Source organism: Passer montanus, unplaced genomic scaffold (assembly GCF_014805655.1).
Source record: "Passer montanus isolate IOZ18808 unplaced genomic scaffold, ASM1480565v1 scaffold18, whole genome shotgun sequence".
Taxonomy (NCBI): domain Eukaryota; kingdom Metazoa; phylum Chordata; class Aves; order Passeriformes; family Passeridae; genus Passer; species Passer montanus.
The window spans coordinates 11869087-11891743 of NW_024365381.1; the positions used below are offsets into that span (position 1 = coordinate 11869087).

The window sequence follows — 22657 nt, forward strand, 5'->3', positions numbered from 1 at the left end:
GTTTTAAGCAATGCTTTGAATTAAACTGACACAACAATGCAATTGCCACATGGGCATACTTACTCTGAAATGAGATTGCTTCTACCCATTCAACTTTGGGTTTTAATGGAGTTCAAGCTGAAATTAATTCACTCTTAGTCAGATATGTGCCCCATGCATCAATGATACTTTTGAAAACATATTATGCCAGTGAGAGGAAGAATCCAGAGAAAATCCTGGATGTTTGAGAATTATGAAGACTCAGTTGCACTTACTAAAACTCCACAGATGTTACTAGTTCTAGGTAAACTCTAATTTCATAACTAACTTCTTCATATGCTATATTATTTGGATTTCATATTTCTTAAAATTTGCCTTAAGCTGCCAAACTGCAGCCTTGCAGTGCTGAACAGTGACTTGTGTCTATTGCAGACCCAGCTGCTGTTCTGTGAGGATGAGAGAGACTCTTGTACACCACTTAAACATGTCCATAGCCTCCTTCTGGAGGAAAGTGCAATGTAAATACTGTTTTTCAAGTAGCAAAGAAATTATTGCTGTGTAGTTCATTTGTGAGATTTCACTGATAGTAGAAGCTCTTCAGGCTACTGTGCTGTTTCTACTTCAGAAGGACAGAGCCTCAAGTTATTTAAACAATAGTTGAAAAAAACAATTGTTATGAAGTAAAATAACCTCGTTGAATGTAGCTCCTGCCAAAGACTCCGTTTTTTAAGATTCCAGACCAGTTTTCAGAGCAACACTCGTTTTTCCCCATCCCTTAATCAGAAGTTAACATCGCTCCACAACTCTGTCATAAAGACCCCCCACACATCATAATGTTCCTCTCCTGACAAACTGCATCCTGTCTCCCAGTGGCTTGTCATACTGCTACACGCACCAGTAACGAGAAGCACAGATTCTCAACGAATGCACATCAACTGTCAATGCAACATCACACTCCAGTGGCTCTCCTGCCTCCTCCCTCCCACCAAATGCTAAGAAGCTGAAGCTTTTATTTGTACTGTGGGCGTGAAGGAGAGACAATGGGCTAAATTCAGCCCTAGCTCAAGTGGACTTTGGCTGTGTAGATTATGGCTGCCTTGGATAAGGATGTTTAAGCTACTCATCCAATAAATAGGCACTGACAATTTTTATTTATCTTTTTTAATTATAAATAATCTCTTCACAAACCTCGCCTCCCCCTCAAGATAAGGAAAGCAGAAGGCTCAAGCTGGGAGGGAAAGGACTGCCTTCAGACCCATCCTGTGGGGAGTGTTGCCATCAGCAGGGTTTCAGCAGTTTCACTTTCCTCTACCTCAATTTCTAGTCTCCCAGCTCACTCAACCCAGGGTACAAATTGCCAGGATGCAAGCAAGGCTGCATGCTGGTAGAGCAGTGGTGTGAGTGGGAAGATGAAAACTTTGTGTGCTTGCTGTAGGAGGAATCATTCTCACTTCTATTTCTAAAGCAAGATCTCTTCTTCTTTGTTAGCAATGGCATTATGTGCTTTTCAAATCACTGCTTTATACTGCAATGGCAAAGAGGGCTTCTACCACTGCCCATCTGTATTTGCAGCCTTATCTCCCTCTGCTCCTGTTTCTTCTAGATTCCTGCTCAGTCTTCCTTGATTTTTTGCTCTGCCTGGGTTTCTCCAACATTTCACTTCTTCTAGATTCCCAAGCGAAAGTCAGGTAATCTCTATATTGTATCTGCATTCAGGATTGTCTGAATTGGCATCACTGATGCTATTTTATATGCCTCAATATGCTCAAGAGTTTTCCAACAGTAAGAAGAAAGGTATTCCAAAAGAGTCAAGAAGCAAACCTGAAAAATATTAACATTCTTAGACTCAGTAAGTTACTCGATGTGAACTTTCATTGACACATGATATAAACCCCCCTGAGCAATAAAAGGAGTGAGGCACTAAAGTGGGAAAAGCAAGTTTTCTGCCAATGGGGCAGACCATGTGACAGCCTGTGCCACGGCAAGTGTGCCCCTGGCAGAAAACAGACAAACTTTCAGGGAAGAGAACGGGAGAAGCAATTCACACAATGCAGCCACAGTGCATGCAAAAGAACTGTGGCTTGGTATCTGGTCTGCTACCTGGATTACTCTCTTGACTCACTTTCCTAAATGTGGAGCACAGCTCTGAAGAGGGGCACACATCCATGCAGCAGATGGAAACCTGCTCAGTGCATATGCAGACAAGATGCACAGGTGAGGTATTCCCCACCTATTCTATCCTGGATAAAGGTGGCTGCTGCCAAAGTGTCTATCCATTACGGGAGAGCAAAGAGCAACAGTAACCAAACATCACTAGTTTGTGTGAGCACACCTTTCTCCAGGCCTTTTCTCATGGTAAGCATGCAATTCCACAGACAACCAGTGTGCAGAGACACAGCCATGATGAGCCTGCACAAATACACCAGAGGACTTGCCTGATGAAAATCCACTGAACTCTCTGGGAGGTATTTCATCCATTTGAAGGAGTTTGGCCTCAGACCCCACTGTTGCCAAGAATAAAAACTACCAGGCTTTCCTGAAACCCTCCCATCACTGCTGGACAAGAGCTGCAACATCCTAATAAGCAAGCTCACTGAAGAGATTAGTGCAAACTCCCTGAACTGGATGGAGCTTTTTTAGTTGCTATTGTTGTTTTACAGGCAGTACAGAACACCTAGCATCTCTCTGAGCATATGCTGAATGAGTCAGGAACAGGAGAGCCACTCTAATTCCTAAAGGCAACAGTGGATAGGGACCTGAACGTTCCTCTACTGTTCTATGGAAAAAATAAATAGAATCTCTCACTTATTTAAGGGTAAAAATAAAACAATATCTCAGTTCTGTGAATATCTGAAACATATGTAACCACCCTCAAGCAAGAAATGACAAACAGGTAACATACAAAATAATTTGTTTCACTTAGGACTTTTCAGCAATTACAATAATTAAAAACATCAGTCACATCTAAATTAGGAAGCGTTGGGGGAATAAGAAAAACCTTCTTCTTCAGAAAAATGAAGTAATTCAGCTTTCATAATTCTAGCATATTACTTGAAACTATAATGAGTTGAAGAACAAAAGAACACTAAAATTCAATATAAATCAACAGGGTTTTTAAAAATATCCATGATTCCATCAGCAGCAGAGTGGAGGTGTAGTTTCTTGCCTGAGCTGGTAAAAAATCATGGAAATTCTGCTAGGCTATTTGTAAACAATGACCCTTTAATCATTTTACTGGGTACATTTCAGCCATTTCTTTACCCAAGATTCTGTTGTCTTCTTTTTCTTTTTGTATTTGTGCATTAGTACAAAGCCTACATAAGAAAGCTATCATGACAGCAAGAAACAAAAGGATAATGAGAATTTTTTTTTAGTAATCCCTTTTTTTTTTTCTTAGAAGGCTTTAAGAAAGAGTACTTAATTGTCAGTCATCATTATCTACTGTTCTCTTAAAGTCTTTACATCATTTAGGCTAAATTCTGCCACTCTGGGACATGGGGGCTGAAATCTAATCCGTAATGCTGGTTGCCACTGCCTACTCAGTGTCTCACCAACTCCTAAAAGGAACAAAGTTCCTCCACAGGGACTTGTAAGGAGTACAGAAAACTATAATTATCAAAAAGTTACTATGTGCATTTCAGAACAATCCTGTAAGAGCCATGTGCTCAAAGTGCAGGAGCACTGAGCAACCCCTGCCCAGAGATCTTGGCCAACACAGTGAGCAGTGGGCCCACACGAAGGTGATGAGCATTGGCCTCTTTTGGGGCACAGTAACCACAGCAACAGTGTCTGAAAAAGTAAAAAGTGTCTGGGAACTCATCAGACCAGACAATGGCTGGAACTGCCTTCTATGAGCACCCTGAAAATAACACCAAGAATTACTAAACTGGGTATCAGTTATGACTTATCCAGGCACAGTATTAGTCATTCTCCAGTGGCTCACCTTTCTGCTGGGTTGGCTTTTTTGTCCCTCTTCTCTTCCTTCCTGGTCACACTCTAGCACCCATATTACCCTGAGTGACACAACAAATCCTCAGGAGGTCCACGATATTACTCACAAGGTTTCTTAAGTATCAGTGTGAGCAGCTGGTCACTTTCTGTTCATAACTGTTTCTTTTAAACTCTGTATCTTTTACAATTGTATTATTGCTTCACAGAACGGGTCAGGTTGGAAGGGACCACCGTGGGTCATTTGGTCAAACCTCTCTGCTCAAGCAGGGTCATTCTAGAGTACGTGGCACAGGATTGCATGCAGATGGTTCTGGACTATCTCCAGTGAAGGAGGCTTCACAACCTTTCTGGGCAACCAGTGCTTGGCCACCTGCAGAAGTTCTATTTCCTATTCAGGTGGAACTTCCTGTGCTTCAGTTTCGGCTCACTGCCTCTTGTCCTGTTGCTTGACACCACCAAGCAGAGTCTGGCTCTTTCCTCTGACAGATACTGATAGACACTGAGGTCCCCTCTCATTTTTCTCTTTTTGAGGCTGAACAGGCCCAGCTTCCTCAGCCTTTCCTCATAAGAGTTGCTTCAGTCTCCTAATCCTCTTCAAAGCCCTTCTCTGGACTTGCTCCAGGAGCTTCATGTCTCCCTTGTACTGAGAGCCCAGATGCAGCCTCACAAGGGCTAAGTAGAAGGGTCAAATCACTTCCTAGACCTGCTGGCAATGCTCTTCCTAATGATTCCAGGATACCATTGGCCTTCTTGGCCTCCAATTCTGCTTTTTATAGTATATACACTTACTTAAAATGTTTTCTAAAGCCTACTGAGTTAATTTTATTTACAAAACCCTTGACTGCTTTATTTACCATAATTTATTAAAACTGAAACCAGTTTGAAAGCTAATTTGTTTTCCTAATTATTTATGCCATTTTATTTAATTATTTAAATAATTTAGAAAATTTAAATAATATATTTGTTCTCTGCCTTCACTACTGTTTGTCACTTTATTTGAAATGGCTTTGACCTGACATATTGGACCTACACAGGTAAAGAACTTATACGTAGGTCTAAAGCCATTAACCATATTATTTTAATGGACTAAACCTAGCCAAAACAAAACTTTCTTTTCATCTGTTTCCACACTACCAATACCTGCCCCTACTATAAAAAGCTTCCATGAGAAATAATTTTGAGCAAATCAAAACCAAGAAAATTACTGGCCTAATTTAATTACTGAATAATTAGATGTGGTCCTTTCTCTGTGTGAATGTAGCCAATAACAACAGTACTATAATTACAATCTACTAAAAAAATAACCACATAACACTTAAGCAAAGTATCTACTGCTTTGTCAAAATCACAATACTCTACCAAGACAAGCTGTTATCAGCACAGCTTCCCCCAAACCAAAGACTGTTCCATGGGTGCAGCTTGCCAGCAGCCAGCTTCAGTGGTTATTAGGGATTTCATTTCCTCAAGGAATATAACTCTGGGACAGTTCACCATATGGTTTCACCTCATGAAGAGAACTGAGGATCTGAGTGATGTTATATAAGAAAAATAAAATTAAGAAGATAGTGAGAGTTGCTGAGCAACACAGTATCTTTCCGGTTACAGTCACAAAATTTGCCTATCAAGGGATTCTGGTTTTGAGTTCTTTCAGTTTGAGGCTTAGTATAGTTGTCTTTGCAGATATGAAACAGGCAGGCAGTCATCTTGGTCAGACCCAGATCCTGAACCAGCTGACATTTTTATGCCAAAAAAGCAAAACATAATTAACCTCCATGTTTCTTCTAGTAATATATGCATACACATTCATGCACACTTTTAAAATGCATAAAGCAGATAGTAAAAGCCTTTGACTGCAGATGATCCAAAGTCCATTACTTTTTTTTATAATAATCCAGACTATAATAAGTCCTAGGCTTGGGATCATCTGGTATTTGAAGAAAACTTAGAACACCCTACAAGACACGGAGCAAGTGAGGCATACATGACATTTTTACCATATTTGTTGGGAGAAATATAACTGAAATACCCGCAAAGGTTCTGTGTAGGGAAACAAGGTGCAAGATTTTCCCATAGCTAAAACAAAAATGCCCCAAACAACAATGACGGCAAATCCCTGAATTTATCATATAAGGCACTTTATACTTTCAGCAGCCAGTTTCTGTGCTCTTGGTCCCTATTAAAGGTTCCTGGAATCCTCAAGCTCAGGAGATTCTTGCTGCCAAGTCTACTACCCACTTGGCTGAATCAGACATGAATCACAAATTGAGACAAAGATCTCAATGGGTGGGAGGTGAAAGAGCAAGTTAAGTAGGAGAATGCTCCCCAAACGTATGTGAGTGAACCCTCACACAAACCTTTATCACTGAGCTTCTGAGTGCAACACTTAATTCAGCTCCCAAGGTAGGCTAAGGCTCCCACAGCAGCTCAGCCCCTTTATTACCACATTTCACCTTCTAGTCCTGGGCAGGAAACGGGTTCCTCAAGCACCAAACACTGATCCAGAGAGGAGTCAGTGTTCATGGCTAGACCCAAAGCTATTTGGGGCCAGAATGCTATGCTGTGATATAAGTGACAGCCTGCTCCAGAGTGCGGAGCTGCGAGCACTGGCTTTAGGCAGTCTGTGCCCTGACAGCCAACAGCATCACTCTTCACACCGAGATCTATGCCAATCAATGCCAACTGATAATTTGGCCAAACCACAGCAAATCCTTCTGCCAGGAAAGCTGTGTTACTTCAAATGCTGTCAGCTGTTGCTCAAGGAGTACAGCGCAACCACACCCCTGGTCAAGGATATCCCTGAGCCGTTCCCACCTACTGGATGCCTTGGCAGCCCTGACTGTCCCTGCATCTAAGTTCCCAAGGGAACTTAACACTCCCTGCTTTGTCACACAGTTGATCTTCCCGTGATGTAGGAGTGCCAGCTGGAGCTGTAAGACTGATAATCAACAGCAAGGGAGAACATGCACTCCTAAAGAGCAGTAGTTTGCATGCTACACAAGCAGCCTCCTGATCAGCACCTCTCATCAGACTGCCAGGCAAACTGTGAACACACCTTCAACTCTCCCTCCCTCTCTCCCTTTCACCCTCCAGCCTCCAGCCTTAGAGAAGAAACAGTGCTTAGCCTGTTCTTAGCCCTTGATGCATCTGGCTTTGCACTCAGCCATGGGTGAGGGCCACAGCTGCTCAACCAACATTTGGCAGGTGGATCCTCTGACTGCGGGGTTTCCATTTCCTGTTTGTGCTGCACTCAGGATGGGCTGGGCTAAATCTTCGGAGTCATGAGAAACACTTAATGCAATAAGCAGAAACAACACTGCAAGTCAGAAGCCTCAGGTTCCTGTGTTTTCTCCCCTGTGGTGCCTCACCAGGCAGTGAGATGCACACATAATTTGGTTTTGCTACTCTTTAGGATGTGTGGTAAGCCTGCTGGGTGTTCATTATGTCTGGACTAAAGGAAGAAGTGAAGGGAAGAGAAATGGATGGTCAGTATCAGACTCAATTACTAGGAGAACAAAGTCCCATGTCCCATCCATAGCTGGATTCTACTTGTACAGTCCAGGATCAGTTTCCCTCTAAATCAGAGGAAAATGAACTACAAAGAAGCAAAAGCCTTGCTTGCCCTCCTGCAAAGAGCACCAAGAGCCACAATCTGCTGACTATTCTGCAGGGATCTATATCAGCATTTTGTTTCTGGTTATTACCAGTTGAAATATCTGCAACCCCTACATTATTCCCAGGACAAAAGACAAAATAATAAAGTTAGATGGCTTCAAAGGTGCATTGTCACAAAGGTTTCCTTCATTTATCTCACAGATATGTTGTAAAAGCTGATACTGTTGATTGAAAAACAGATTTTAATTCAACAAGAATAAATGTTTTCTGTTCTAAGGGATACTAAACTGTCTGCCTTCCATAGCAGGCATTAAATATGGCTATTGTCCCTACTTTCACAGCTTGTGGTCTGCTCTGAAAGACACTGGGTCTCTAACAGGATGGAGCTCTGCTACCTGTCCCTACTGAGCACAGGAAAGGTGAAACAATGACATTCTGCCACTACCAGAATTCTGTCAGAACATCAGTCTTGTTGGAAACTGAAATGTTACTATCCAAGAAGTAAATGGAAAGTTCCTCACTATAGGAAAGTTGACTCAGAGCCCAAACACTCAAGATTTATTCAGGCTGTCCATCACCCAGAACAGATATGTGGTAAATCAAACATCACTTTAGCAGATGGTGTGGCAGAAGGAAAGAAATCTTTCTTAACCTCCAAAACAACTGCAGTTTAAATATTCAGGAACAGTCTAGCAATTTGATACTTCTCTGCCTGTCTTCCACATCTCATGGGTCACTGACTGACATCTCCAGTCATGAGAAGGGGACATCTAGAAAGACAACACTCTTTACATGATAAAATAAGCCCAACATCCTATCAGGTAGAACAGAGAATTATCAGTTCCAAACAGGATGAATATTTGGGAATACTTAAAACACAAACAGATCCACATTTCTCTGTGCATAGACCAACCAATAAATAGGTTTAGCCTAAAACATAATCACAACATGTTAAGACATAAACTTGCCATTTGTGAACTGTGCATGACCTCAAATCCAAATGTTCTACAAGTACCAATCAGTTTAAACCAGGTGTGGTTTCTGTGTAACATCAAGGGAGAGTGTGTTCTGGCAAGAAGCCAGGAAATAACTTCAATAAGCTAATCTCCCCCGAGTGAACCTGGGAAGGAAGCTGAGCACGTGCTTCATCTCATTGCAATGGCGGTGCAGTCTGTTACCTGCAGACACAGCTCCATCCTGCCTGCCCAGCACCTCAGGGCTAGGCACACCACCTCAACAGCCTCAGAGGCCACAGCAGAATCTCCAGTCTGAACAAAGAGAGAAAATTTTAATGCTTATCCTTTCTTACACTTTCCTATTTGCCAGAAACCACTGCCATCCAACAGGAACTGCAAAACTGTTTTCTACTAGTTGGTCAAAGATCCCTCTCTTCCCACCCCCAGCAGTTTGGGTTAGTGGACATATGCTGAAAGCTGACCCTGCTTTCAGCACATCCTCATGTAAGAGCCCAGAAACTGCATCCCACACAGCTTTGAGAAATGTAACGGTGGAAGACCATTGTACTGTAATTAATTTTTCTATAGTAAAGGATAGGAAGCACAAGGACAGAATTAAGGTTGCTGCATGTATATATCTACATACATATAGAGCAGTTACTGACCAATATTGATTTTTAAAACATTTTTATATAACTTTTCTTTTCTACCAAGATAATTCAGCATCTAACATCCCAAACTGTCTGACACTTGCAAAAGATCTGAGCAAATTTCACTGCTTCAATATGGAATCTAGGTCCAGATATGTGCCCTTTCTCTGCTCCAGTTCCCACAACTGCAGGTTATAACAACTCTACCTCAGAACGCTGTTGAATAATTTAAGTAATTAGTGCTCGTAAACTAAATTAGAGGCACTCAAATAAGACAGTCAAGTACTCAAATAAGCAGTAATTCAGTGTTAAGTGAAAAGGATTATGAGAGTCCAAAAATATGTCATGTAAAAAACAGGCCACACATATACTAGTAGCAGTTTGCCAACTGCTCTTCCATCTATCACAAGACAAAGTCCAGTACTCCACCTCTCCTGCCTTGTCTCCTCTGAACTGCCTCTTCCATTATCCTCCAAGGAAGCACAAGGAGTTACTGCCTCACCTGCAGTGCACTGCACTGTTCAAACAGGGCCCACCCCTGGCAATGGAATGCAAGTGTCAACATGCAACAGGCACTGCTGCTGAGCGGGGTGTGGTGTTTACCTAGGGGAAAGCCACATCCTTCAACCACGTTAATAACTCCAAGCTTCAACACAGTACAACCCTGAGATTATTCCAAACCACCCTGGAATAAACTGTTGAAAGGATTTTGAAATAAACAAAAAAATAACAACCCCAACCAAACAAAAATCCATGCTCCTATTAATGGAATATGGCAATGATTAAGAAACCTGTAATTCTGTGGAAATGAGGACTCTTCCCCTTATCCCATTGGAGAAAGAGGCTTACAAGGTTTGTTTTTGACACAAACCTAAGATTAGAGAAACTCTTCCTTCCCCAAGTCAGCCCTAAGAACTACGTAAGGAATACAGAGAAAAGATGACTTCTCCCCTTGAGAAAAACTACAGGATCAAAAGGTAATTTCTGTTAACAGAACAATGTAAGAAAAGTGAGTTGAATTCCTCCTCTGTATCAGTAGCAGCTACAGTACCTCTGTATCTGTATCATGCAGCAACCCCAGAGACAAGGGGTTATTTAAGATTTTAATTTCCATAATGTAGCCTTAAGAAAGAGAATCAAATTCAAACCTTACATAAGCACGAGTGACTCAACTAAAGACTGAAACTGAAACAAGGCATCTGTCTTCCTGAAGAGTTGTGGGTGTTTGAACAATAGCAAATGTGTTTTATGGAGCATGCTTCCTCTGCCCGGAAGGTAAACTTGTGTTCACCATCAGGATACTGGAGATCCCACCTTTGTAGAAGCATAAACATCAACTGCCAATTATTAAGATGCAAACTCACCTAAAAATAAAGTAAAATAAACAGGGTGTAATTTATAAGGACAATTTATCTACCAAAATTATTATCTCATGGTAAAAGAGATTTAAAAACCCCCATAAAACTTCAAAGAACTTCATACTGTTGGCTCCTAGCAACAGAACTGCAAGCCACACTCCCGTATCTTGCACAACCACCTACACCAGCCTCCTGATATATGGAGCAAGCAGCCCTTCTGTGCCACAATGGGCATAGGTAGCAAAACCCAAGAGGGACCAATATCAATTTACCAGGGCTCAACAGAGAGAAGACAGACATTTGAAATGTCATCTGCAGATGGATGATGACCTACACTGGACACAGGGGAACAGGCCACGCAGAGAGATTATTTCACAAGACAAGACTGATTTTGCTGCCCATCTAGTCTTTTTCTTAAAGAATGCAAAGTAAAAAGAATATTGGTGATTTGGCTATATTCATCTTATAGTCCCAGACAGGATTGTTTCCTGTAAAATCAGAGGACTGAAAAGGCAGACTAGGATCAAGACACAGAACTATAGTAATGGAAGAGGACATATTTCTAGAGATTATATGGAAAATCCCAAAGGATAAACAGGGACAGGAGACAGATGATTAATTATCTGTCATTCCAGTTTTAATATTGGAATGAGAAATCATAATCAGGACATCAGCCAGTCCTATTACTGGAAAAAGACTTGGAGACTGTTGGCATAGTGATTAACTATCACTGGACTGTTACAGAGCTCATGACTTGCTCCCTTTCTTGGTGTCTTTGCTGAAAGCAAGTAATTTTCCGTGGTCTTACTATAAATTTTGGGAAAACAACTCATGAAACTCTTATAGGGGCCTGATTAGTACCCAAACACAAGCACCTGAAAGGTGTCTTCACTTAAAAATCCTTGTATAGGTTTTTCAACAGAATGTCAGGATCTGTCCTGAAATGAGTACCTCAGGATTTAATTGCTCACTCTTTCTGGGTTGGTACAAAGAAGGCAAAAAAGTTCCTTATTTAAATGCCACAGAGCAAAACAATACAAAATATATCAAATTATCAGCTCAAAATTCTGATACTCAGCATTTTGCACTATGAAAAGTGAGAGCTGAAGCGTAGGAAGGTTTGTTAGTTTCTTCAGATTATATTTTTCTCTGAACAAAGCTGACCCTTTGTGGGGTCGGTGACGCCATCCCTACAGACCATACATGGGTGGCAAAGGAGGGAGCCCACACCAAGCAGAGCTTATCATTACTAGAATATTCAGGTCAAGTGCACTTAGCCAACAACCCACTCAAACCCTGCACAAGATAACAGCTGATCTGCATGCTAAAACACTGTTCACACAGATTTTTATCCTTTCTGCTGCATCACATGAGCATACAATGATGGAGAAGAGTACAAAGGCCATACAGACTTCTCTAGCTCTGCCTATTTCAGAGGACCAGAGTCCCAAAACCCAGATTTCCTGCACAACCAGCAATGCACCAATGTGCAAGAATCCTTTATATGTGTTTCAGTCTCTGGTGATTTGCTCTAAGTTAACCACCTCAAAAAAGAGCTAAAAATCTTTGGTTTGCTTCAGATTGAACAACTCTAACAAAAACTTGAGCTGCTTCCAAGGCTAGAAAAAGATTCATATCAACCCCACTACAAAATTTCTAGTGAATCCTCTGAAAAGCTTTTGAACCCTGAATTTTGAGGAAGGAACCTGAAATCTAGGAAGAGGAGTGCTTTCAGGAGCAAGCAATGTGAGGATCAGAAGTCAACCTGACAAAGCCTGGCAAATTGTAAGAACCTCAAATTAATTGGCAGTAGACTCTCATTAGTATTTAATTACCTTCTGTGGAGACTGCTGGGCACAGCACAAACAAGGGATCAATGTAGCTCAGCTGTGAGGGACGTGTTCAGCCATACACAGGAGGGGAGCTTGAGGAGGCTCAGCTGTGCACCAGGCAGCTGTGAACAAGGTTTTCCCCACACCAGACGGCACCTATCACAGTGCCTGAAGAGCCTCTCCAAGTGCAGCCCTCCTGTCAGTGCCCTCTCCAGCACGGGCACCTCACCCGGGCCCGGCGGCGCCGCCTCGTTCTGCAGCGCACACTTTGGGAATGGAGGGAGGATGAAACATCACTGCCAGATGTCAGCACCTTCCACTGCTGGAACACATTCAGATCCAGAACTGCATTTGAGCTGGAACTTTAATAACGCCTTAAATGCAAAACTGAGTACTCAGAAGTTAGAAATTTTCAGAATTGGAGTTTTCGGTACAAACTTGAAGACACCCATTACAGCAGCAGTACACTGTTTTCCAAATGTTAGTGAATTTGTTCTCACAACCTGTTAAATGAAGGGTTTTATTCATATCTTATAGGGAAAAATACTAAAGGAAAGATAGGTTAGTGTGAAAAGTACAACTAATTTTGAAAGCTTAAACTGAGATGTCAACTTTTGCTTTTCCTAATACCCAGTTACACAATACTGTAGAATACTGCTGTAGAACAGCTCCCGTTAACTTTGGCTGCATGTACAAATGTTCAGTGTTTCTGCTAGTAAAGCTCACTCTCAAGTTAGTCAAAAGGAGAACTAAAAAAAATTCAGTTATTGGCCATGGTGAAAGTCTCCATAAATAACTTGCCTAGTCTCTTCCCAAGCAAAGAGGGACTGTGAAACTGTGAAAGGCAACAGCTCTCCACATCAGCATTCAGCAGCATTAAATTGGGAAGTCAGCCTTTCCCTTCTGTGATCTGCTGCAGAGCTATCTGTGAATAAACAGAGGTTCTGCAATACATGACATCAGTCACTGTGGAACTGTGAGTTGACTTTGAGTTGACTGAAAATATAGAACTGTTGAAAGTCATGAATTCTTTGCATCAAGTGCTATGCCTACATGTAATGAAAGACAGTAGAACATTAACATACCCACACTGCAGGCACGTGAGTTCTTTCATTACATATACTTTCAATGTTTGACTGATGATTTCTTAATATAGTTGTCACATGCTCTCCTGCTTTTTTTGAGAATGTATTTTCCTTGAATTTTAAAGCAATAATCTGCTCGCCTATTAAGTTTTGCTCTTCCCCTCGCACCTCCAGTAGCCTTCCAATCCCTGTCAGTCACTCCCCTTCTGTCTGATGGTACACAACCTGAAGCTATTACAACCCTCTTACCTCCCTCATCTCCAAAGTTTTGCTCTTAAGTATCCTCCATCAGAACCTTGCAGCCGCCCTTTGCAATATGTGCACCATAACACTGGCCATTTGAAAGTGCATGACAGTACCACTACCTGTGCCACATGCTCAGATCTGTGCCAGATGCTTCAAAATCTTTGAAAATTTTCATCAGAGGTGGTGATTTCAGAGCACTTGAAGAGGTTCCAGTAGTGGAAGGTCTTGACACATGGCAACAACGCTCCCTCCATTTCCAAAGTATGTGCTGCAGAGTGAGCCAGCGCTGGCTGGCTGGTGAGAGATGCCTTCTTGTATGGGAAAACCCAATTCACAGCTGCCTGGTGCACAGCTGAGCCTCCTCAAGCTCACCTCCTGCGCCTGGAGTGGGATGGCAGAACACATCCCTCACAGCTGAGCTCCGTCGATCTCTTGTGTGCCCACAACACAGACTTTGACTAGCACCAGCACCTCAAAGGTGAGAAGCAGAAGCCTGCATTTGATTCAGCACTCCACCACAGGAAGCAAACAAAGTAGAGCACAGAAAATAGTGCAGTCTTGAGTGAACATCACTAGAAAGAACCACTGCAGTGTTCTCAGCTATATGGAGCTGCTTGAAAAGAGCTGAGACACAAAGAAAGCTGTGTTCTCTGTAGCAGCTCAGAGTAGTGAATGCAGCTGTAACTAAGACTGGATCATTCTATGTTGGGATGTGGCAGAGATCAGGAGACAAAATCAGTTATATTGATAATGAATGATAATTTTCTACCATCACTGAAAACAAAGATCTCTCTCTAAGCAGTGTTCAATGCAATTTACCAGGAGACATTATTCTTATCACATTAAAGTTATACGAAGTACACATGAAGTTGTATGAAGCAGTCTCTGCTGATACATCCCAAGTGAACTGTGCCATTCCCACTAACTCACACCATTCTGCAACATCCCAGCTTCCTGTTAATCCTCTGGATGAATCAGACACATTTCAGTACCAATGACACCCAGACTAAACATGTTTCTGTACATATTCTTTATCACCTGTAACCACACCTCTGTTAGAATGCAGCTCACGTACAGATGAGGTCAGAAGGCTGAATAAGAATGGCAGACTGAAGTGGAATGTGAGTAAAATAACCTGGTAATAGTGGGCTGAGGTAAACAGTTTAAAGTGTTTGCATCACTGTGTCACCTTACTTGGATATTTCAGCCTGTAAATACGGAGTGCTCCTGGATTCTGGGTTAATGCCAAGCCCCCACAAAGCAGTGTCTGTGTTCCACTTGCTATAGTCACCAACTGGCTTGGAGAGTCTGTCCCAAGCTCTAAATCTGGATCATGTCAAGTCTATGATCACTGCCTCAAATGAGCTGTTGATTTGTCTTTGGCTGACTTCTTCCAAGCTTGCCAAGGAATAGAAGATTTCCTAACAAGCAACAATAGCCAGGCCTGATGGGTTCAGGGTAGGTTTCTATAGAATCTGTCTCACACCTACATGTTTTGGAATGTAAAAGATTTCATCCCTTGTGAGGAGTTCATCATTCATCAGTACAAAAATCCATTCAAATGCTGCTGGTTATGTGTTATCCCAGAAAACATTCTCCATTACTGACAGGAATGAATTAGTTAAGCATTGGAAACAATACACCAATACACTGGAAACACCACCACCACCACCACACTGTTCATCCAGTGTCAGGCTATTTGCTAATTTGTGAGCTTTTGAGATGAAGCTCTCTTGGTAGAGAAGAGCACTTAAAATTCCATTTAAACCTACGCTATGCAAGATCCAAATTAACATGGACTGACAAGCCAATTTTCTCTGCCTCAGCCCCCTTTCTCAGCAAGAACTACCCTAACTGTGAAGGAAGAAGAGAGATAGACTTGACTGCTGCTGTACATAAGATCACCTTTTCCTTCCAGGATGTCTAAGGTTAACATTACTTTTTCTACCACCACATTTTACAGATAATCACTACAAAATGCCATATGATGATCCTTAGTTTTTTCTCAGCCACTGCTAAACAAAACAGCTATTTACCACATAAATACAATGTGCATTCTCAGCTTCCAACATTAAATTGCATCACATTGTGAGCATTTAATCAAACCAATTCACTTTAACACATTCAACTTATAATAAATTTTAGATGTGAGTTGAAGTAATTTTTGATTATGTTAACTACCACACTAATTACACGTGGTAATTAAATAAACCAGTTGAAAAATATTCACTCTAATCAAACCAGCCTAACAGGGTCAGAACTCAAAAATATACAGACGTACAAAATTTCCAAACTACTGCTCCAACCATTACCCTTATTCCTTTTAAGACTGGCATGGATTTTCACAAATAAATCTGCTGTGTCAATGATAGTTTGAGAAAAATACACTTAGATATGGCCTCTTTAAATGTGCATCACCCAGTGATGAGAAGCTGCTGTTACTTTTTTCTCACCTTTCAAGTTGAAACAAGCATTATAAGGAAGTTTGAACTATAGAAGTGGACATACAGAGAAACTTCTGCAACACACCCAACACAGCAGGTCCATAAGGAAAAGCATAGAGTTCTTTCAACTTCACACTGTATGCCCAAACAACATGTCTTTTAACATATGAAAAATGAAAACTATCAGAGGGAAATTGATTCAGAAGGGAAGAATCTTTGTAATGTCTAAATCACCATTTCAGATATGACCAGGATTAGAAACTCTTATTTCATAAGGCATTTAATTGCCTCTCTCTCACCTGATTTGGGAACAGCTAAGTCATTTCCTTACAGACAAGAATCCACACTACTAATAAAAAGTCACCATTAGACCTGATACTGCTGATGGTTTGATATATTCCACCACTGCAATGTACAATGGTAAAGAATTCATCCTCAAACTGAGAAATGGCTCTCAGTTCAGAGTTTTGTTCCAAGTACTGTGCAAACATGGAACATTACTGCTGTTCGCCTCAAATTTGTTCAGTATACAACAGGAAGATTTCAGTATTTGCTACTGTCATTATAAATATGCATGGTTTTAGCAGCATGAAATGTATTCCATCAAAAGCAGCTGTGAGCAGAACACTAGAGAAGCTTAGTTTCTACTTGACTGGTATCTACTGTCCTGCACCCTTATCCAAGTATCCACAGCTTGTCGCTGTCCTCTATAAACTTGTTCCAAAAGCCCTCCAACCTCCCTAACATTTCCACACCTCCTCATAACTCCTCCCTTTCACCCTGTGCCTCAACTAGCACCTTCCACATTCCCTAACCTCACCAGCCCACAGCACTGTAGGATCCCTCCCACACCTTCTCCTAACCACCCTCAGGACAGGAGACACGACCTGCTGCAGCTGGACCCAGCATGGAAGCACCTAGGGACTGGCCAGGATGCACATGGCATGTGCAGTCAACAAGGGAAACAGAAGATTGCTGTTTATCTCCTCTAGCACCTTCTCTCCAGAGAAGAAAAAGTACACACTTATTTTGGTTTCCTCTCTTCCACCCAGTCTGACCTTTGTGAAACTTTAAAGAGCTCTTGAAGAAACTTTGAGATGTCTATGCCACTGCCAAATTTGGCTGAAACCTACTAAAGCAGTTGAAATTGAATTGATAGAGTGATTACACAAGCTTTCTTTCCTTTGGAGAGTAGGCTAAAATCCCATTAACAGTCTTACTTATGTCATCCCGTCATTCCTATTCTTCATTTAAAAATAACAATTATATTCTACTGCATTAGCTTATGTAACCCACCCCTGAGCCAAAGTAGTTAAAACTTTCATCCTGTATTTATTAATTTATTTAGTTAGTGTGTGTGCCTTTCTATACTTGTCCATTTTAAGGTACTTGATGTTATGAAAAATACAATTAAGAAGATCAGGAAACCAAACCAAATGCACTTCACTAATAAATATCCCCAAAGTTTCTGGACTGGTATCACTGCAGGCAAGAAATGAACTGCTTTTTCTCTAGCAAACTGTCAGCTGTTCTCATGGTTACGGTTCTAGGAATTTGGAATGACAGGTCACAGCTATGAAAATGAGTAGACTTATTTGGCATGTTTCTATCTAGTAAATAACATTCTCCTATAAAGAGGACTAGAGGCTGCTGTACATTATCATGGTGTTTATTCTCTGTGAAAACCACTCTTTAAAGTCTCTGTCCCAACAAAGAATGTGCTAACCAGACTTCATACTTCTTAAAACTGCTCATTCACAGAATGAAGACAAAAATACATAATTCTTGTATCCTCTCCATTACTATAAAGGCACCACTGGTGTTTTCACTGCAAGATTCAGCTATGTATATACACCTCCCAAGGGCACGAAGCAAGGCTACAAAAGTATGCTTCCCACTTAAATGCAGGAATGTTAGTTTTTGCCACAGGGTAAAATCTATTCTGCCAATTGGCTATTTAAAAAATAACCAATATTTCTTCTTTTAAGTTACTGCCAAGAGTTACAAAGCTCCAAATATGTCATTATGCAGTTTCCATTATCACAGCTTTGCACCACTGGTTTTCACAAACTCCAAGTTGAACAAACAGGACAGCAGAACAGGCTTCCCTCATACTTGCATCCCTTCACTGTTGGAAGGGTCTTCTTTCAGGAAAGCCAGGACAGCCCAATTTCAAAGCCTCCGCTAATTACTGCAAAATGGCATGAATAACTTATGCAGAGAAACTGGAACACCACCCACTGAGCTGCTCTCAGAGGTGGGCCCGCCCAGATGCAAAGAGTCCCAGCGGAGCAGGGCGGGGACTGCACTGTCACCATCGGCCCCAAGGCATTCACTGCCCCCAACACTCCAGGGACATGCCCACGTACTGTGCTCAAGAAGAAACAAAAATTTAACATCATCATCATGTGCCAATCCATCCAACCCCAAATGCTCTGTGAAATACTTAACTGAATCACTCATCCTCTTGGAAAGTTGTTTGCCATGTGAACTACCAAGGAGAGCTTTTCTCCAAGGAATACAGTCAGAGACAGCACTCCCAGGCATACCATCCTGGGACTGAAGGCCTGATACCTCCAGGGCAGCAAGCCCTGGACACAGAGGCTCCCCAGCTTCCCATCTCACACACAGTCCTGCACACGTAGCTTGACAGCCCCCAATATTTCAGACTCAGCTGGGTCTTGATCTCCAGATCAACAGTAGAGAGGCCTGGGAGGGCCTTCTTCAGCTTAGGTCTGAAGTTCCTGGGTCTCCAGATGGAAGCCTTGAAGCTCTGATAACAGGAACATTATCAGAACTTCTACTCCCACAGTTGAAGACCTGGGCAAGTTTCCAAGGTCCCTGGTAGGCACTGGGGAGCCTGGTAGGCTTGACAACCCAGCAGTTCTCTGAGCATTGGTCTCAGTTTAATCATAAGGCGCCAGGCTCCAAATTGACTTCTAACATTTCCAGACAAAAGTCTCAGGGAATTCCCCAATACAAGAGAAATTTTAAAATGTCAAAATTTCCCATGAATTAGGAAACAGAAACTTTGGCCCACCTCTGATTCCAGTTTCCTTCAGAAAAGTCTCTATGCTTTGTGTTCTACTCTTAGAATAAGCCTTCACCTATTAAAATACACTGGAAACAATAAATAGAAACAAAATCTTCCAAATTGCCTCTAAATAAAATCTTCAAAATAGAAAACCATTCCACAAGTTATCCTAGAATCTGTAGTTACTTTCACTTGCATGTGCATGCCTTGAACCCAAAGCCTTCTACTCTAAAATAAACATTCATCCTGCCTCAAGATTCACGAGTTGAAAGGATGCATCCTGTAAAGCTGAACCCCCAGAGGTTCAAAGCATTGACTCCAACTTTGGCACCATATGAGGTCACTGTTTGCTGAGGAAATGACTGGACAGCATTGTCCAGTACCAAAAGACATCAACCACAAGAACTGTCCTGGATGCCTCCAGGTACTGGTGAGCAAACAGTGCAGCCACCTGAGATGAAGGGCAGTGCACCTGACCACAGGAGAAACAGCAGATTCCTGGGACTCGAGCTCTGGTGGGTAATGCAGCAAGGAAGGGAGGGATGAACCCTGTGAGAAGTCACTGAGAAGGTGAGCCCATTTAATTTATTAGGTAGTGCCATGAAGTTCTGCTGGTCTGGAGTCCTAGGTACCAGTCCCTGCTCGGGTTTGACAACTTGCCACAGAAGGGACAATGAGATAAAGAAGATCAGCCACAGTGCAAGCTCCTGGGCACAGTTTGCCCCATCTTCCTCTACACTACAGGTATGGAAACATAACTCAGTCTTTTAAAACATCAAGTATTTCACTTGAGTTGAGGGAATACTTACTTTACCAAGGAGGAATTAAACAGTCCTGCAGCTGCACTAAACTTTGGAAAACTGCAAAAACTTTTTCAAAAACTGAATTATTATAATATTATCGAAGTTCTCATTTCCCCACACACCTAAGTGAACAGGATGGTCTCTCAGAGTTTTAAACATTTATAATATGGATATTTTTACTTTATCTATAAATCAGTGTTAGAGATCTTCTTCTTTTAATATTCTATTTTCTTGTAATTAAAAGGTGACTATAAAGACTTCCTAAAAGAAAGTAGTAGCACTCACATGATACATGCATGTCAGACTACAGGGAAGGATACAGCCCCAATCATTTAGGTCTCAATATTGCATTCAGTACCAATGACTTCACAGAATCAGAAGCATAAGCTTTGATGTAGCACAGCTTCTCATCTGAACAATCAGTTTTGCTTCAGTCCATATTCACAGACAGTTTAACCAGCTGCCACGATGCCATCTCAGAGTTCTCTTGCTGCTGAAGCATCATCACTTAATTCTTGCTGCACACATACTGCCATAGCAGGGATAATGAGTCAAATGATCCCATGGCCTTTTATTATCTTTAATTTCTGTTCTCCTGCTACTTTCACAAAATTGCATAGCATGTCTTTTAGAAAAGAAAGCAAAACAACAGTGATTTTTTTCGTGCAAACCAGATTCTGTCTCAGAATCAAAAGTACAAACTAAGTATTATTATTACAGGTTTCTTTATACTCAAAATAACAAAATACAAAACCCATTTTTTTTTCCTCTTCCAAAATCAGGCCACAAGTTGATGCAAACAAAACCAATATTGTACACAGCATTTTAGTTCCTGTACTATGTGTCCTCTAAAGTAGTAAACCCACAATTACCATGAGAAAAGTCCAGCTGGAGGTATCACCTACAAGTTGCACTACTTCTTCTTTATACCTTTTTAATCAAAGCATATGTTCTGCTTGAAAACAATTCAGCACCAATGAGTTGGCAGTAGAACAACAATTTAAGCAGCAGTGTCAACGAAGGTGGGAGGGGTAATTCACTAAAGCTACATTTTTCAGGTACAAAAGCCTGAGAAGCATGCTATATGGAGTCAAAGAAATATACACCAAAGATGGTGAAAAAGCAGCTAACTATATGCCTTTGAAAATGCACTTCATGGATGAAAGCTGCCAAATTACAGAGGGGATTTACTGAGAAGAATGTGTTGCTGCCAGAATGGACAAAAGCATGCATTCTATCCATTCCAAGCCCCTCCCCATCTCCTGTCATGCTCACAGCAAGAAGTGGCTCAAAAATTGACAACCACAGACTCCAGGACTGAAAGAGACAAAAAATACCTGCTGGGAAATGCCTGGTAATTTTTTTTTTTGAGCATCTGACACAGGAGACTGGAAAAAAAGAAAAAAACAACCCACTTATGATCAAAACACATCTCCCCATATTCTTGGGACGTAAAGTACAACTCCACAGCAGAAAGAAACAGCGCACACCTGGCCGGGTTTTGGAGGAGCCCACGTGCAGAAGCGCTTTTCCAACAGGCACAGCAGCACACTGCTGCCGGCCCAGGACAGGAGTTTCGCGGAGCTTTCCTGGAGTTGGGTCACGGAAACCTCACTCCAAGTGGGAGCATCTGCTGGCCCCTGAGGAGCCGGCAGGCGCCCGGCTGCCCGGCCAGGGGCAGCGCGTCCCGGGCGAACCGCGCACCCCGCGCCCCTACCTGGCTGGTGTCCTCGCCGTGCTCCAAGTGCACGATGCCCTGGCTCCTACACTCCGTGTCGCTCAGCACGTCGTCCTCCGAGTCCTCCAGGAGGGACGAGGAGCCGGTGGAGGAGACCGAGGAGTTGGAGAGCCGGCGGGACTGCAGGTGCAGCGAGCTGCCCGTCCTCAGCCCGCCGCCCTCCGGCCGCGCCGGCCGCGCCTGGGGGCTGCCCTGCGCCTCCTCGCTCTCCTCGGCGGTGACGGTGAGCCGGGGGATGACGGGCGGCAGAACCCCGTTCGGGGGTCGGCAGCCCCTCTTCGGCCGGTCGGGCAGCTGACGAGCGGCGGCGGCGGCGACGGCGGCGCAGCGAGCCTCGAAGAGGGAGCAGAGCTCCCCCACGGTCAGCCGCTTGGCCCGGCTGAGCTCCGGGCTGCTGTGCAGCCCCGCGCGGGGCTCCATGGCGGGGTCGGCGCCGGGCGCCTGCCGAGCAGCGCTCCAGGACCGGCGGCCGGAGGCGCGCATGGGGGAGCGCCGCGCCGCCGCCGCCGCCGGGGAAACTTCTTTGTGGCTCGGTCAGTCTCCCGCGGCTGCCCGGAGCCCGGCGGAGAGGCGCATCTCCAGCCCACCCTGCCCGGGCAGCTCTGAGTCACCCGCGGCGACAGCCGGAGGCTGCTACCGTGCCCGCTGACCCGGCGCCAGGGCCATGGGGGCGCGCTGAGCCCGCCCGACCGCCCGCCCGCCGCCACCGCCCCGCTCCGCCTCGGCGCTGAGGGGAGGAGCGAATCCAATCGCATCGAGCCGAGTCGAGCCGCGCCGCGGGAACCCCTGCCCGCCCCTTCCCGCCGCCTCCACCATCATCATCACCGCCCTTTTGCTTTCGCTTTCCCTGCGGCGGCCCCCGGGGCGCGGCCTGGGGGTGTCCCGGTGCCCGTCCGGGTGTGGCGCCCGCCTTACCTCCGCCCGCCGCCCCTCACCGGCCGCGGCTCCCGGGCACGGCGGCTGCGCAGC

General features: G+C 43.3%; 2 protein-coding genes across 4 annotated transcripts in view; one reads left to right on the top strand and one right to left on the bottom strand.

The window, feature by feature from the left end:
- The window catches only part of ITPKA (inositol-trisphosphate 3-kinase A), a 39414-nt gene extending 16933 nt beyond the window's left edge, over window positions 1–22481 (bottom strand). Inside the window, exons 1-3 of one of the 3 annotated variants that reach the window (XM_039704821.1) lie at window positions 21668–22481; window positions 21441–21539; window positions 21288–21338 (exon numbers count right to left, since the gene is read on the bottom strand). In XM_039704821.1, coding sequence (XP_039560755.1) covers window positions 21288–21338; window positions 21441–21539; window positions 21668–22171 — 654 coding nt within the window. In that variant the 5' untranslated portion in view covers window positions 22172–22481. The remainder of the gene's footprint in view (window positions 1–21287; window positions 21339–21440; window positions 21540–21667) is intronic. The other 2 variants (XM_039704822.1, XM_039704824.1) reach the window with 2 other exon arrangements.
- LOC120500287 (translation initiation factor IF-2-like) overlaps window positions 22170–22657 on the top strand; it is a 2581-nt gene continuing 2093 nt past the window's right edge. The window contains exons 1-2 of the mRNA XM_039704932.1: window positions 22170–22221; window positions 22296–22657. Of these exons, the coding sequence (XP_039560866.1) occupies window positions 22170–22221; window positions 22296–22657 (414 nt within the window). The remainder of the gene's footprint in view (window positions 22222–22295) is intronic.